Below are 15,713 nucleotides of genomic sequence, written 5' to 3'. Positions count from 1 at the left end.
TAATGTATCTGAAGCTGCTGGCCTGACACAGCTGACATCTGGCTTACAGTCAATCACAAGCCTGCTCCCAGTTTCAAAGGGCAGAGTCTTCCTCCCTTGCATGGGGGTACCCCTTCCATGAGGCTGAACCAAAGAGATTTACCCACAATCCCTAGTACAGGTGAGTGACTTCAGGCTCTACTTTGTAATTGGTTTTACTAGCTTTAATATAATTAATATTGCTTCAAAATAGTGCATCATACTATACAAACAGTTATCACTTCTAATCTGTAGTAAATAATTCTTATTAAGATATTTTTGTCTAATATAATAATTTATTTCTATATAAATATATCTGGTTTGCCATCCTCAATCCTGTGGTATTATGTTGTACAAAGTTTCTATTGCACCTGTATAATCTTTTAGACATAAGCCATCGACAAGTTCTAGGGCTAAGTTTGGATCCAGCTGTGCCCAGACTTTTCTGTGGGGAGGATTTTAGAATGCAAGGGAGTCTTCCTGGACCTTGTGACTCAGTGGGAGGGCTATTTTAATAAAGTGTGTTTGAAGCTCCCATTCTGCCTGTGACACTCTCCTAGAGAGACATCCCCACAATCCCACATCTCCACCATGTCCTAAGGCAGGAGCAAATATATGGGGCCAGTCTGTGCCCGCAGCTAGGGTTCCTCTGGGTGCCATGGGGGATTTGGGGTATCTGGCAGGGGGCTCCCCCATCCCAGCATGGACAGGGGATCACTGGCACTGCTGTACCTCAGAACTGCCACTGCACAGTGAAGACAAAGGTGGGCTGTCTCTTGGCACCAGGGTGCTGCTGGACTCCTTGCAGGGGTGACACCAGGATCTGCTTGTTGGTGGCTGCCACTGCAGTGTGGTAGGAGCCTGAGAAGGTCCCAGCTGTGTTCAGAGTCAAGACAGTCATATTGGAGCCCAGCTCCTTCCTCCACTGGCCCTGCAGGTGACCCTGGGGCCTGTGTGGGTGGCTCAGGCAGTGTTGAGGTACAGTCCTACTTCCAGCCTCCATAAGCAGAGGGATGTGTGTCCCATGGCACAGCTCCCCTGTGTGGCAGCTGGGACCAGTGGCATGGGCATGAGCTGGGACAGCACCTCTCCCTCCCTGGATAGAGCAGGGCAGGGTTGAACTGGGGGTGCTGTGTACCCCTGTTTCAGGCGTTGGTGACCACCAGTACCCCTAGAGACAGCACAGCCAGAGCTGGCAGCCCTCTTGGTCATTTATGCTGCAGTATGTGATAGCAGGGCATGATGTGGGATGGCATGGCACAGTACAGCACACTGAGAACATGCAGCCTCTCAGACACAAACTGTGTGTCCTGGGGTGGCACAGGACAGCACAACATGGCACACAGAAAACACACACTGCAGGGATGGCACAGCCTGGCTGTGCCAAACCTTACCTGACACCCTGCACCCTGGGACAGCACAGCACAGCCCAGCACGGCCAGACTCTGTCCCATGGCTGCAATTACCTCCCTGGATGCAGCACTGTGGGACATGAGCAGGGCCAGGGCAAACAGCAGCAGCAGCCCAGGGTCCCCATGGCAGTGGTGGCCATGCATGGTGCCTCTGGGTTCTGCCCCTTCTAGAGCAGAGGGGACTGAGCCTCCTGCCAAGGCACACCCATGGGGTAGGAGAGCCCCGATTCCTCTGGACAGCAATGAAGTCTGAGGGGGACAATAAGGGAGCTGGAAAGGACCATTGCCAGGGCAGCAGATCAGAAAAGCATCAAAGATACCACAGAAAGGGCAGAGGATGTCTGGGGATGTTATAAATATTCTGATAAAATAATTGATTTAATCATATAAAAGAGTCAGTTGTGATAACACGTAGAAAGTTTTGAAGTATAAGGTACTGGAGTGTTAGCAGTGCTGTATTTAAATTATGCAGCCACAGAAAGCCCTCCCCAACTTCTCCTAAGTAGTTCCTGGAATTCCTGTCTTTTTCAGGAAAGTTTGGAGACTGTCATGCACACCAGTTACACTGACTGGAAATGTCCCACCCTTCCCATCTAGATTCGCTATCAGAGATTCCAACCAAACTCGGAAACAGCCAGACTGTACAATTTCCTGGCCAGAGCTGCCTCCCACAGCCTGGGTACCACCCACCCACCTCGCAGCAATAAAAAGCAGAGGGAGCAGGAGAATCAGCAGAGAGCTGCAAGGAGCACATCCCCAGGTAACATCAGCTGTCTGCCTGCTGCAGAGATGGTGCAAGCAACTCCCTTCCTGCTGGTCCTTTTCCTGGCCCTGGAGGCTCCCGGCCTCTTTGCGCAACAGGTACCATCAGGGGTGGGAAGCACAGAGGATGGTGGGCAGAATGGGCAGGGAGAGCGGGGTGCTGTGGCTGCAGGCTGAGCTGTGGCACCAGTGCTGAGTTCTCTCCTCTCTAGTGCATCCTGACCGGGACCTGGAAGAATGACCTGGGCTCCAACATGACCATCAAGACTATAGATGCAAATGGTGACTTCAACGGCATCTACAGCACAGCTGTGTCAGCCTCCCAGAAAATGATTGAGGATTCACCACTGCAAGGGTCCCAGCACCTCCCAAATCTGCTGAACCATCCCACCTTTGGCTTCACCGTCCACTGGAGATTTTCAGGTGCTTCATCTATTCTTATCATCCTTGTTGTGTCACCAGACCACCATTCAGCAGTCCCTGCAGTGGCCTTGCTGATTCCCTGCCTTCCCCTGCACTATCCCCACTGCTCTCCCTCCCCTCTGCTGTCCCTGAGGCTCCCCCATCCTTGTCCCTGGAGCTGCTTGCTTGCTGTCAGCTCCCAGTCCCAGGGTGCAGGAGATGCAGCAGAGGCTGAATCCTGCACTGTCTGCTCATCTCCATGAGAAACCCTCAGCCCTCTGAGTCCTCCTGCCTGCTTTCCACATCCCCACTGTCCCCACAGGCCAGGGACACCATGGGTCTAGTGTCACCTGTGCTGGGACAGACACTGACCTGACACCTTGACCACATACTGTCCTGTCCTGTCCCCACAGAATCCATCACTGTTTTCGCGGGCCAGTGCTTTGTGGATGATGATGGAAAGGAAGTTTTGAAGACCATGTGGCTCCTGAGGGATCATGCAGACAAACTTGGAAACAACTGGAATGCAACCCTGTAAGCTCTCTGTCCCTGCCCTGCACAGGTCACCTGTGCATCCCGAGGGGTTGGGGTGGTCACAAATTAATGCTTTAGGTCAATTAGGAGTCACTGTCACATGTATTGGCAAAAGCAGATTTAATATCTGTTTGCTAAAGTGCGACTTAATGAAGTTCGATGGCAAGGTTCACTTGATTGCTTTGTGCATGGGCAAAACACAGTGAGGAAAACATGGGTTAGAATCAATTTAGAATTATTTACATGGAGACTGGAGATAGAAAATGGGAAGGGAGACCTCCTGATTGAATCACCAGATTCACAGGTTTACCCATTGCTTTCTAAACTACTGATGGATTCTAGGTGGGGCTGATTCTACTCTTAGACTCCGACCTGCTCAATGGTTTCTGTCTAAATGGTTTGGCAGCGCTTAACCTAATTGACTAATTTAACATTTGTAAAGTGATTTGAGAGGGTTTACCACAATTACAGCGGAGACTCAATTATAAGTCCAATCTGGCAGCAGTCACACTGCACTTGCAATGGGGTGCTCACATCCATTCACTCATGCACTCAGAGGGACATGGTGGCACAGCTCCCTGCAGTGGGTCAGGAGAGCTTGAGGGGCCTCACTTGGGAACTCTGCTGTTGTAGAGTCATGGGATGATTGACCTTAGTCATCCATAGTCAGTCTTCATCCTGGACCTAGTACAAGATGGTAATTAGAGGAATTTTCCACAGTTCCCATAATGATAATATTGTTCCACTCGGGCTATGATTCAGGCAAGTAGCATCCCAATACTACCTATCAGACTATTGGTTTCCTTGATAACTCAACAGAAATACCTGGTGTGCACAATGCCTCTGACAATCTAAATAGCAGCTTCACCACCTGAGAGACATTAGCAGAGGCAAAGGCCTAGGAAGGAATCCTGAATGTCCCAAGGATGGGGATGAACGGTGGTGCTCCCAGCCTGTGGTGCTCCCAGCCTGTGTGCTCAGTGCTTGGCAGAGCTGCTGCTGGTGTGGAAGGGAGGGAGGACAGGGTGCTTGTGTACAGCTTCCCTGGGGGTCCTGCCAAGGTGCAAATGTTTAGGAAGAATACAGGGCTGGGTGTGCATTTGCCCACTGCCATGTCCCACACATACATGTCTTCCCTCTGTGCACCCACAGGACTGGCTACAACAACTTCTGGCGCCTGGAGTAGCATATGGAGTGAGTGGCAGCATTGGAGTTCCAGAGAAGAGGCAATGCCAGGCTTGTGGCCCTTCCTCCTGCCTCAGCACCTTCTTGTCCCAGTAAAGTTTTGCTGCAAACACACAGTCTCCTTTCTTTCACGGATCACTGCCCCTGTTCCCCTGTCCCCACCATGGCACTCCACTGCCTCTCTTGTCACCACCCCTGAAAGCCACTGTGTGACCCCTGCTGTGACCCTCCATGGCTTGGGCTCGTCTGTGTCAGCCCAGCCACCTCATGGTGCTCCTCAGGACCCCACCTGGCCCAGGTCAGCAGGACCCTGCTCAGCCCCGAGCGATGGCCTGTGGCCCATCTCCCACGGGGAGTCTGCACACAGCTCTGTGTGTCTGCTCTGCAAGGGGCAAAAAAAACAGAGCTGGGAAGACCAGGGGCTCCTACTCAGGGCAGGCAGAGCCAGCTGTGCACCCCCAGCATGGCACAAGGCACCCCCAGTGCTGGGCACAGAGATGTTGAGGCACCAGCATTGGGGGCTGCAAGTCCTGGGCACAGGAAAGCAGCTGGGGGGGGATGTTGGCTCATTGAAGAGGGCTGACTTGTACCAGGAAGGCAGCTGGTGTGGGAAAGAGGGAATCATTGAGTTGGCAGCAGCAGCGGCAGCCACAGCTGGGGTAAGTTGGGGATTTAGGGTTTGAAAGTGTTTTACAGCTGATGCCTTCATAATTTCTAGTATTTGGTCATCATATATCTCTAACATGGTGTAGTTCTGTGCTTCTTATAAAATGCTCAAAACCTTTCTTCCCAGCACCTTTAGCCAAAGCAATCCTTCTGAACAGAAAATCCAAGCACACATTTGCTGCTCTGGAGCCTGAAAACATGTAAACAACAGTGAGGTAGGGGGAAGCGGGCTTGGGGTGGTTCATCATAGTCAAGGGAGTGATTGGAGAATTAGGGGCCAATATGCTAACAGGACAAAACTTATAAAAGGTGAAGGGCTTGTGACCTGGTGTCCATTTTGGGTGTAGGCCTATGAGTGGGCTTTGCTTGCCCTGAATGTACCTTCAGGCCTGAATAAATTTTTCCACTTTTTATTCTCCTAACTTTGTCTTAGCCTCTGTTTCAGGTAGCTTGTTTTAGGCATCACAGCGGGGTCCCCAGGGTGAGGGAAGCCTGAGCAGGAGCCCAAAGCCACATCAGAACCCTGGCGAGTCAATGATGTGGGGAGAGGGTGTTGCCGGGTTAATCCATTAGAGATTTAAGGTGATTCAGGGTGTGTGAATGACCCAGAATGGGGCAGCCAGGGTGGGCAAACAGGATGTGGCCCAACAGAAGGATGTGACAGGACATTTTGGGAAGGCAGGGTGTGCAGGGAGGTGCTGCAATCTTCCAGCAGGTCCAACCTCAGGAAAATGCTAAGTGCTCTGGGTCTCTGCCATAATGTGGAGGACTCCACTCAGAGACAAAACTAGTGTGTCTTCTGAGACAACTCCTGATCCATCTGCTGCTTCCACCCAGATGGAACTGGCAAGGAAGGAAAAGTCAGTACAGGTGGTAACTTGCAAAGGATGCCCAGACACCTTTCCTGGAGAAAAGGTATTGCCTGCACAAAGTGTGCACAGGTGATGGCCTGTTGCAGCAGGTGGCTGAGTTACAAGAGACAGTTCATAGGCTGTGCAGTATTAGAGGGGCTGAAAGGGATATAGAGACATGGCTTCAGAACCATCCACCTCCAATGGCTACCACTGAGCCTGAGCCACCTTGCACCCCAGTGACCCCCAAAAGCAGGGCTCCAGATCAGCCTCCACCCTCCAACATCCAGACCAATAACAGATAGGATGCTTTAAAGGCTTTAGAAGTCCATGAGCAATGCCAACAAGGAGAACCTTCACCAACAGCTTGCAATGGTTAGTGTAGAAAGAAAGGTTGAGTGATTGAAAGGAAAAAGGGAGTGTCTTTACAAACAAATGACTGGTAAAGATAAGACCTGAGTCTGCTGGTAAGATAACTGTGATACTGAGAGATAGAAGAAATGATGGGTGAGATTCCCTTTCGAATTTCCCTAAGTTGACTTACATAAGACCATGTTAATAAACTACAAGAACAGAGACACAAGAAGAAAAGGGGAATGTGTTTTGGGGGTGTCTGTATTAGGGGTGGATTTATATTAATTAGGTATTCAGGGAAGTCTGTACCTCTCAAGTACCTCAGCCAATGGGGAAAGAGAGAGGGAACTGTGGCCGGGAATTAAGATAAAAGAGGCTGCATCCTCTAGAAATTTGAGAGAGAGACCCCATGGGAAATGCCCATGACCTCTCCCTTTATTAATGAATAAAGTTATTGGACTACTGTGTCTCCTTTTTGGACCTATACCTCTGGCATTTTTGGATTAATTTTCCTGTCAGTGATGGTAGTGGGTGGCTCTCTTAAGGGGCACTGAGGCTCCCATCTGCCTGCCTGATCAAGAGTCACAAGAGGTGTTTTTTCTCTCAGGGCCAAGGTCTGTGATGTTGCTGACAGGGTACCCAACTTGCCAAAAGCACAGACCTGTACCCACTCTTCCTTTGTCTTGTGGGTACAAATGACACTGGAACCCAAAAAATAAGCAGGATCAGGGAAGATGATAATACCCCAGCAATGCAGGTGGAAAATATCTATGGCCATGTCATCTTCTCATCTGTCCTACTGTCGCTGTTGAGCCGCTAGCAGAGAAGGAAAACCCGGATTCTCAGCGTGGCATAGAAAAAAGCGCTTTATTATTTGAATCCAACATATATATAGACTTTTCAAAGGTCACCCGGATTGGTCAGCCAGAAACCTCCCCCTAGGCCTGATTGGCTAGGCCTGAACTGTCCAAATCTCGAGACACTGTAACGACAACATCCAAACTTTATCTTTGTTTATAAAACATACAAGAATGTTCTCATGGGAAAGACCTGTGCTAGCCACATCCTACCCGTTAGAGCAATGGGGACAGCCAGGAGTAGACACATGGTGCAGATCAATGTCTGCCTTCACAGCTGGTGCCATTGAAGAGGTTTTGGCTTTTTATGACAATGGGTTGTTCTTTAATGATTGTAGTCTGTCAGGGAGGGATGGGTTCTACCTGTCTAAAAAGGGCAAGAGAATTTGTGGCAGCAGGCTGGCCAATTTGCTGAGATTGGCCTTAGGACTTTACCAAGCTAAAGAACTTGGAGGGTAAGGTCTTAAGGGGCAATGCTCATGCCATTTCTTCCACCTGGGGAGCAGATCATACCAGTGCAGTGAAAGATATTTCTTGACTGCCTCTCAAGATGAGAATCATAGGGCTAACCACTTCAAGAGTGTTTATGGTCATGTTCATGGTTTAAGGGTGAAGAAGAAGCAATGCAGCCCCTCAGACACAAACTCTGTGTGCTGGTGTTTTAGTTTGAAAGACATGTGTCTGCTAAGGAAGACAGGAATCTCCCTTGGATTAGAGAATATGACCCCCTTCTTTCTGAATTATCACTTTGAAATCAAGGGGATTTCAAGCAAAAGTTACAGGAAAAGGAATAACAATTTTTTACTAGTATTTATAACAATACTATTAGCAATAGAAGTGAATAATACTGAAACAATGGTTTAAACTGACAAAGTCAGAATACAACCTACCAACCTGTTGCTCAGGGTGGTAGTAGAAGTCCCATTAAATGGTGGCTGCAGTCTTGTTGGAGTGATGGATGTGGTTTTTGTTAAAGTTGTGATCCTGAAGAAATTCTAGTCCATCTCTGGAGGTCTAGTGGAAATGGTGTTGTAGTATACCAGAGCCTCATACTTATATGGAGGTAGGGAGGTACCTCAGGGCTGGGCATCTCACAGTGGGATGATCTGATTCTGTGACTCATTCCCGGAGACCTTGATGGCCCATTAGTGGAGATAGCCAAACTCCCCCCACCCCGCTTGGTTTTATCAGGGCAGTGTCATGTTAAGATAAAGACCTCTGCCACACCTCTTTTTAACAGCTTATGGAGGTGGTAATAGAATACATACTTTTGGTTACACCTTCAAAGTAACCCAAGACAGCTGGGGTGGCACAGGACAGCACAACATGGCACACAGGAAACACACACCACAGGAATGGCACAGCCTGGCTGTGCCGCACCTCACCCGACACCCTGCATCCCAGGACAGCACAGCACAGCACAGCACAGTCCAGCACGGCCTGAATCTGCCCCACGGCTGCAATTACCTCCCTGGATGCAGCACTGTGGGACATGAGCAGGGCCAGAGCAAGCAGCAGCAGCAGCAGCCCAGGGTCCCCATGGAGGTGGTGGCCATGCATGGTGCCCCTGGGCTCTGCCCCTTCTAGAGCAGAGGGGGCTGAGCCGCTGCCAAGGCACAACCATGGGGTAGGAGAGCCCTGATTCCTCTGGACAGCAATGGAGTCTGGAGGGACAGGGCAGGAGGTGGCAGGGAGGATGGCCATGGCAGCAGGTCAGAAGAGCATGAAAGATATCACAGGAAGGGCAGGGGAGGTGTGGGGATGCCACAGGAAGTGCATTGGATCTCTGGGGACACCACAGGAAGGGCAGGGGAGTGGTGGGGGCATCACAAGAAGGGCTATCAGCTCTTTGTGGCCACATCAGAGCTTTTTTTACACCAAAGTGCGGCCTTAATAGTCAATAGCTATCAGGGCTGGCAGGTAGGACGCAGCCTGTATTCCCTGCTGTGGCCATTCTTGAGCAGATCACCATGCTGCCCCAGTGGTGCCAGTGGGTGACAAATGGCCTGTTCTTCACTCCCCAGGGGAGTATTTCTGTGCAGAGGAACAATGTCACCTGGCCAGAGGAAGCTGCCAGATGCAGCCCCCTGCAGCTGCTGGGGTCTTCCCATATCAGAGCCCACAGCCAATGCAGAGGGACAGAGATGCAAAGAAGCTCTCCCTTAGGATCACTGTAGTGAGGTTGGAGGGATACTGTGGTACCAGGATGCTGGCGCATCTCACCTGGGCTGTCCACCTGCATTTGTGTTGGAACAAAGGCTTTCTGGGAATATCAGCTGTCACCAACACCTCTGATGGCTGGTAAATTTAGGAAGAACCAGATTGCACAATGCCCTGGCCAGAGCTGCCACCCACAGCCTGGGTACCACCCACCCACCTCACAGCAATAAAAAGCAGAGGGAGCAGGAGAATCAGCAGAGAGCTGCAAGGAGCACATCCCCAGGTACATCAGCTGTCTGCCTGCTGCAGAGATGGTGCAAGCAACTCCCTTCCTGCTGGTCCTCTTCCTGGCCCTGGGGGCTCACAGCATCTCCGTGAAAAAGGTACCACCAGGGGTGGGATGCACAGGGTGGGGTGGCAGGACGGGCAGGATGGGCAGGGGGTTGTTGCTGCAGGCTGTGCTGTGGCACAAGTGCTGAGTTCTCTCCTCTCCAGTGCATCCTGACCGGGAGCTGGGAGAACGACCTGGGCTCCAACATGACCATTTCTAACATAACAGAAAATGGTAACTTCACTGGCACCTACTACACAGCTGTGTCAACCGTCCCACCAAAGATTGTGCCATCACCACTGGTGGGGTCCCAGCATCTCCGAAGTGAGGCGAAAAATGCCACGTTTGGATTCACTGTCCACTGGAACTTTACAGCTGCTACATAGTTTCTTTTCATTTTTGCTGTATCCCCAGACCTCCCCTGCCCTCCCTGTGATGTCCTTGAAGCTCTTCTGCCCTCCCTGCAGTGTCCTTGCTGATTCCCTGTCTTCCCCTGCACTATCCCCACCGCTCTCCCTCCCCTCTGCTGTCCCTGAGGCTCCCCCATCCTTGTTCCTGGAGCTGCTTGCTTGCTGTCAGCTCCCAGTCCCAGGGTGCAGGAGATGCAGCAGAGGCTGAATCCTGCACTGTCTGCCCATCTCCATGAGACACCCTCAGCCCTCTGAGTCCTCCTGCCTGCTTTCCCCATCCCACTGTCCCCTCAGGCTGGGGACACCATGGGTCTGGTGTCACCTGTGCTGGGACAGACACTGACCTGCCACCTTGACCACCTCCTGTCCTGTCCTGTCCCCACAGACTCCATCAGTGTTTTCACGGGCCAGTGCTTTGTGGACAAGCATGGAAACGAGATTTTGAAGACCTTGTGGCTCCTGAGGGAACCTGCATTCATTCTTGGAAACAACTGGAATGCAACCCTGTAAGATCTCTGTCTCTGCCCTGCACAGGTCCCCTGTGCATCCCTGAGGGGTTGGGGAGGTCACAAATGAGTGCCATAGGCCACTTAGTAGTCACTGCCACATGTATTGGCAAAAGCAGATTTAATATCTGTTTGCTAAAGTGCGACTTAACAAAGTTCAGTGCCAAGGTTCACTTGATTGCTTTATGTGTGGGTAAAAGATAAAGGGGAAAAAATGGATTAGAATCAATTTAGAATGATTTACATGGAGACTGGAGATGGAAAAGATGTAGGTAGACCCCCTGATTGAATCACAAAGTAGACAGGGTTACCCATTGCTTTCTAAACTACTGATGGATTCTAGGTGGGGCTGATTCTACTCTTAGACTCAGACCTGCTCAATGGTTTCTGTCTAAAGGTTTTGGCAGCACTTAATCTAATTGACTAATTTAACATTTGTAAAGTGATTTGAGAGGTAGATAGATCCAATCTGGCAGCAGTCACACTGCACTTGCTATGTGCTCACATCCATTCACCCATGCACTCAGAGGGGCATGGTGGCACAGCTCCCTGCAGTGGGCCAGGAGAGCTTGAGGGGCCTCACTTGGGAACTCTGCTGTTGTAGAGTTGTGGGATGATTGACCTTAGTCATCCTTAGTCAGTCTTCATCCTGGACCTAGTACAAGATGGGAATTAAAGGAACTTTTCACAGCTCCAGTAATGATAATATTGTTCCACTCAGGCTATGATTCAGGCAAGTAGCATCCCAATACTCCCTATCAGACTATTGGTTTCCTTGATAAGGCAACAGAAACACCTGGTGTGCACAATGCCTCTGACAATCTCAATAGCAGCTTCACCACCTGAGAGACATTAGCAAAGCCAAAGGCCTAGGAAGGAATCCTGAATGTCCCAAGGATGGGGATGAAGGGTGGTGCTCCCAGCCTGTGGTGCTCCCAGCCTGTGTGCTCAGTGCTTGGCAGAGCTGCTGCTGGTGTGGAAGGGAGGGAGGACAGGGTGCTTGTGCACAGCTTCCCTGGAGCTCCTGCCATGGTGCAAATATTTAGGAAGAATACAGGGCTGGGTGTGCATTTGCCCACTGCCATGTCCCCACCCATGCATCTCCTCCCTCTCTGCACCCACAGGACTGGCTACAACAACTTCTGGCGCCTGGGAAAGCATACGGAGTGAGTGGCAGCATTGGAGTTCTAGAGAAGAGGCAATGCCAGGCTTGTAGCCCTTCCTCCTGCCTCAGCACCTGCTTGTCCCAATAAAGCTTTGCTGCAAACACACACTGTCTCCTGTCTTTCACGGATCACTGCCCCTTTTTCCCTGTCCCCACCATGGCACTCCACTGCCTCTCTTGTCACCACCCCTGAAAGCCACTGTGTGACCCCTGCTGTGACCCTCCATGGCTTGGGCTCTGCTGTGTCAGCCCACCCACCTCATGGTGCTCCTCAGGACCCCACCTGGCCCAGGCCAGCAGGACCCTGCTCAGCCCAGAGCAATGGCCTGTGGCCCATCTCCCACGGGGAGTCTGCACACAGCTCTGTGTGTCTGCTCTGCAAGGGGCAAAAAAACAGAGCTGGGAAGACCAGGGGCTCCCTCAGGGCAGGCAGAGCCAGCTGTGCACCCCCAGCATGGCACAAGGCACCCCCAGTGCTGGGCACAGAGATGCTGAGGCACCAGCATTGGGGGCTGCAAGTCCTGGGCACAGGAGAGCAGTGGGAGGGGGATGCTGGCTCCACAGCACAGATCTGTACAGCAGGACCTCTCCAAAATCCTCCATCTCTTCCTGAGGTGAAGCCCTGAGCAGACACCAAGGCAGGGTCACTGGGGACACTCACCAGTATCATACTGCAGGCTGATCTGCAGCTTGGGCCACATCATGACAAGAGCAAAGGAGGCGTAGAAATAAACATCATAGGTGTTGTACATCCTGTACTCCTGGCCTGGCAGGACAGGACACATGGTCAGGGACAGGGGACCTGCCATGGGGAGGGGAAAATAGGGGTAGGTCTTCCCTCCACATGGCCCAGGACAGTGGGATCCTTCTCAGCACAGGCAGAAGCTCCTTTTAAGCAGCTTTAATTCCCTGCATAAGCACCAGTGACCTGGGGAACACCTCATGCCATAACCTACAGGGCTGCAAGGGGTTTTCCTGGGAACACCACTGCTCCCTACACACCAGAGTTTGAAAAACATCCCCATGCCAGGTTAAAAACATATGGCTACAGTAATGGGAGGGATTGAGTTGGGAGATTCCCTCTCATCCCTGTGAGTTACCTTCCAAATAAGCAAACCTTCCATACTCCCGCAGGACAGGGAGGAGGTGGGAGAGTTCAGTCCCTGCTGGCTCCTGCAGGTCCTCTGCACAGCAGTCCAGGGACACCTCCTTCCAGATGGTTCCCCCATCTACCTTGAAGCAGAGCTCATTGAAGAGGGCTAACTTGTACCAGGAAGGCAGCTGGCTGCAGGAAACAGGGAAACCATGAGGTGGCAGCAGCAGCCACAGCTGGGTTAAGTTGGGGATTGAGGGCTAGATAGTGCTGTACAGCATGGTTCCCAAGGCCAGGGACACCTGAGCAGGAGCCCAGAGCTCCAGCAGAACTCTGGAGAGTCAATCATGTGGGGAGGGGATGTTGCCAGCTGTACTCATGGGAGATTTAAGGTGATCCAGGGCATGTGAATGACCCAGAGTGGGGCAGCCAGGGTGGGCAAACAGGATGTGACCCATCAGAAGGACGTGACAGGACATTTTGGGAAGGCAGGGTGTGCAGGGAGGGTGGTGCAATCTTCTAGTAGATCCAACCTCATGTAAATGCTAAGTGCTCTGGGTCTCTACCATAATGCGGAGGACTCCACTCAGAGACAAAACCAGTGTGCCTACTGAGACAGGTCCTGATCCATCTGCTGCTTCCACCCAGATGGAACTGGCAAGGAAGGAAAAGTCAGTACAGGTGGTAACTTGCAAAGAATGCCCAGACACCATTCCTGGAGAAAAGGTAGTGCCTGCACAAAGTGTGCACAGGTGATGGCCTGTTGCAGCAGGTGACTGAGTTACAAGAGACAGTTCATAGGCTGTGCAGTATTAGAGGGGCTGAAAGGGATATAGAGACGTCGCTTCAGAACCAGCCACCTCCAACCGATACCACTGAGACTTGGCCACCTTGCACCTCTGTGACGCCCAAAAGCAGGGCTCCAGATCAGCCTCCAGCCTCCAACATCCAGAACAAAAACAGACAGGATGCTTTAAAGGCTTAGATGTCCATGAGCAATGCCAACAAGGAGAACCTTCACCAACAGCTTGCAATGGTTACCGTAGAAAGAAAGTCTGAGTGATGGTAGTGGGTGACTCTCTTAAGGGACACTGAGGCTCTCATCTGCCTGCCTGATCAAGAGTCATGAGAGGTGCATTCTGTCAGGGGCAAAGTCTGTGATGTTGCTGACAGGGTACCCAACTTGCCAAAGGCACACACTTGTACCCACTCTTCCCTTGTCTTGTGGGTACAAATGACACCGGAAGCCAAAAAATAAGTAAGATCAGGAAGACAATAATACCCCAGCAAGGCAGGTGGAAAACACTGGTGACCAGGTGATCTTCTCATCTGTCCTACCAGTTAGAGCAATGGGGACAGCCAGGAGTAGACACATGGTGCAGATCAATGTCTGCCTTCACGGCTGGTACCATTGAGAAGGTTTTGCCTTCTATGACAGTGGGTAGTGCTTCAATGACTGTAGCCTGTTAGGGAGGTGTAGGATCCACCTAAAAAGGGCAAGAGGATTTCTGGCAGCAGGCTGGCCAGTTTGCTGAGATTGGCTTTAAAGTAAAGGACTCAGGGGTTAAGGTCCTATGCAGCAATACTCATACCATTGCTTCTTCCAGGGGAGCAGGTCATACCAGTGTCGTGAAAGATATTCCTTGACTGCTTCTCAAGATGAGAATCATAGCGCTAACCATTTCAAGAGTATTTATGCTTACGGTGAAGAGGAAGCAATGCAGCCCCTCAGACACAAAATCTGTGTGCTGGGGAGGCACAGGACAGCACAACATGGCACAGAGAAAACACACACCACAGGAATGGCACAGCCAGGGATGGCACAGCTGACACCGTGCACCCCGGGACAGCACAGCCCAGCCCAGCATAGCCCAGCACAGCCAGACTGTGCCCCACGGCTGCAATTACCTCCCTGGATGCAGCACTGTGGGACATGAACAGGGCCAGAGCAAGCAGCAGCAGCAGCCCAGGGTCCCCATGGAGGTGGTGGCCATGCATGGTGCCTCTGGGTTCTGCCCCTTCTAGAGCAGAGGGGACTGAGCCTCCTGCCAAGTCACAACCATGGGGTAGGAGAGCCTCGATTCCTCTGGACAGTGATGAATTCTGAGGGGGACAAGGCAGGAGGTGGCAGGAAGGATGGCCATGGCAGCAGGTCGGAAGAGCATTAAAGATATTACAGAGAGGGCAGGGGAGGTCTGGGGAAAACACAGGAATGGCAGGGGTGGTGTTGTGACACCACAGGAAGGGCATTGGATCTCTGGGGACACCACAGGAAAGGCAAAAGAAGGCACCACAAGAAGGGATATTAGCTCTTTCTCAAGATAAACACTGGACTTTTTTAACATAAGCACCACAATATATCATCAACATTGGATAAAGTATAGAATAATAATCATTAAATGTCAGCCACTATGCTTAACCACAACTGCTTCTGCAAAGATAAAACTGCTTTCGTAAGCCAAAGAGGCCTAACCCTAGAAGGTGTTAGGATGATAAGAAAGGAATGATAAGAAAGGTTAGTAGGCATGACTAACCACTTTCTTGCAAAACGAAGACCTAGCCCCCACCCCGTGGGCTAAGAAATAAGGGAGAAGCATACTATAGGGGAAGGAAGCTACTCTTACTGAAAAATGAGAAAAAGAATCATCACAAAAGAGTAGAAAAATATATTTTTTTATATGTAATAAAGAATAGGAACACAATACACAATTATAGATGAAGTATAACTAGAACAACAAACTCTTTGATATTAAAATTAGGTGTGTATATTAGTAAATAAGTGTGCAATAAATGTATAGCATGCCATGTCTGTAACCCTAAGATAAGGAAGCTACAAGTTATGTAAGAACCCAACCCTTAACACTGTACCTATAGATAAATGAATGAAACTAGGGTGGATGCTGAATTTGTAAACTTACAAATAAACTTTGCAAAATGAGCATGGCGGACATGCACATGGAGGTGTTAACCTGCTCCCCTGGCTGGGCCAATAAAGGTCTGCTTTACT

At 50.8% G+C, this 15,713-nt stretch overlaps 2 protein-coding genes across 4 annotated transcripts; one reads left to right on the top strand and one right to left on the bottom strand.

Moving 5' to 3' along the window:
* Positions 1-329: 329 nt before the first annotated feature.
* Positions 330-11,719, top strand: LOC146425122 (avidin-like). Of its 3 annotated transcripts, none has more exons than XM_085042646.1 (4): positions 330-2,291; positions 2,405-2,615; positions 10,328-10,448; positions 11,573-11,719. In XM_085042646.1, the coding sequence occupies exons 1-4, from the start codon at positions 2,220-2,222 to the stop codon at positions 11,616-11,618; spliced, it is 450 nt and encodes a 149-aa protein (XP_084898772.1). In that variant the 5' UTR covers positions 330-2,219; the 3' UTR covers positions 11,619-11,719. The 3 variants fall into 3 exon arrangements, with proteins under 3 accessions (XP_084898772.1, XP_084898773.1, XP_084898774.1); XM_085042647.1 differs by lacking the exons at positions 10,328-10,448; positions 11,573-11,719 and adding exons at positions 3,008-3,128; positions 4,281-4,427; XM_085042648.1 differs by lacking the exons at positions 10,328-10,448; positions 11,573-11,719 and adding an exon at positions 3,008-3,132.
* LOC146425123 (avidin-like) lies at positions 752-8,579 on the bottom strand. Its single transcript, XM_085042654.1, has 2 exons — positions 8,509-8,579; positions 752-961 (listed from the first exon to the last, which is right to left on the bottom strand). The coding sequence occupies exons 1-2, from the start codon at positions 8,533-8,535 to the stop codon at positions 752-754; spliced, it is 237 nt and encodes a 78-aa protein (XP_084898780.1). The 5' UTR covers positions 8,536-8,579.
* Positions 11,720-15,713: the final 3,994 nt, after the last annotated feature.

Source organism: Lichenostomus cassidix, chromosome Z (genome assembly GCF_008360975.1).
Source record: "Lichenostomus cassidix isolate B80296 chromosome Z, HeHo_3.0, whole genome shotgun sequence".
NCBI lineage: Eukaryota > Metazoa > Chordata > Aves > Passeriformes > Meliphagidae > Lichenostomus > Lichenostomus cassidix.
This window is presented reverse-complemented; position numbering and strand designations above follow the sequence as displayed.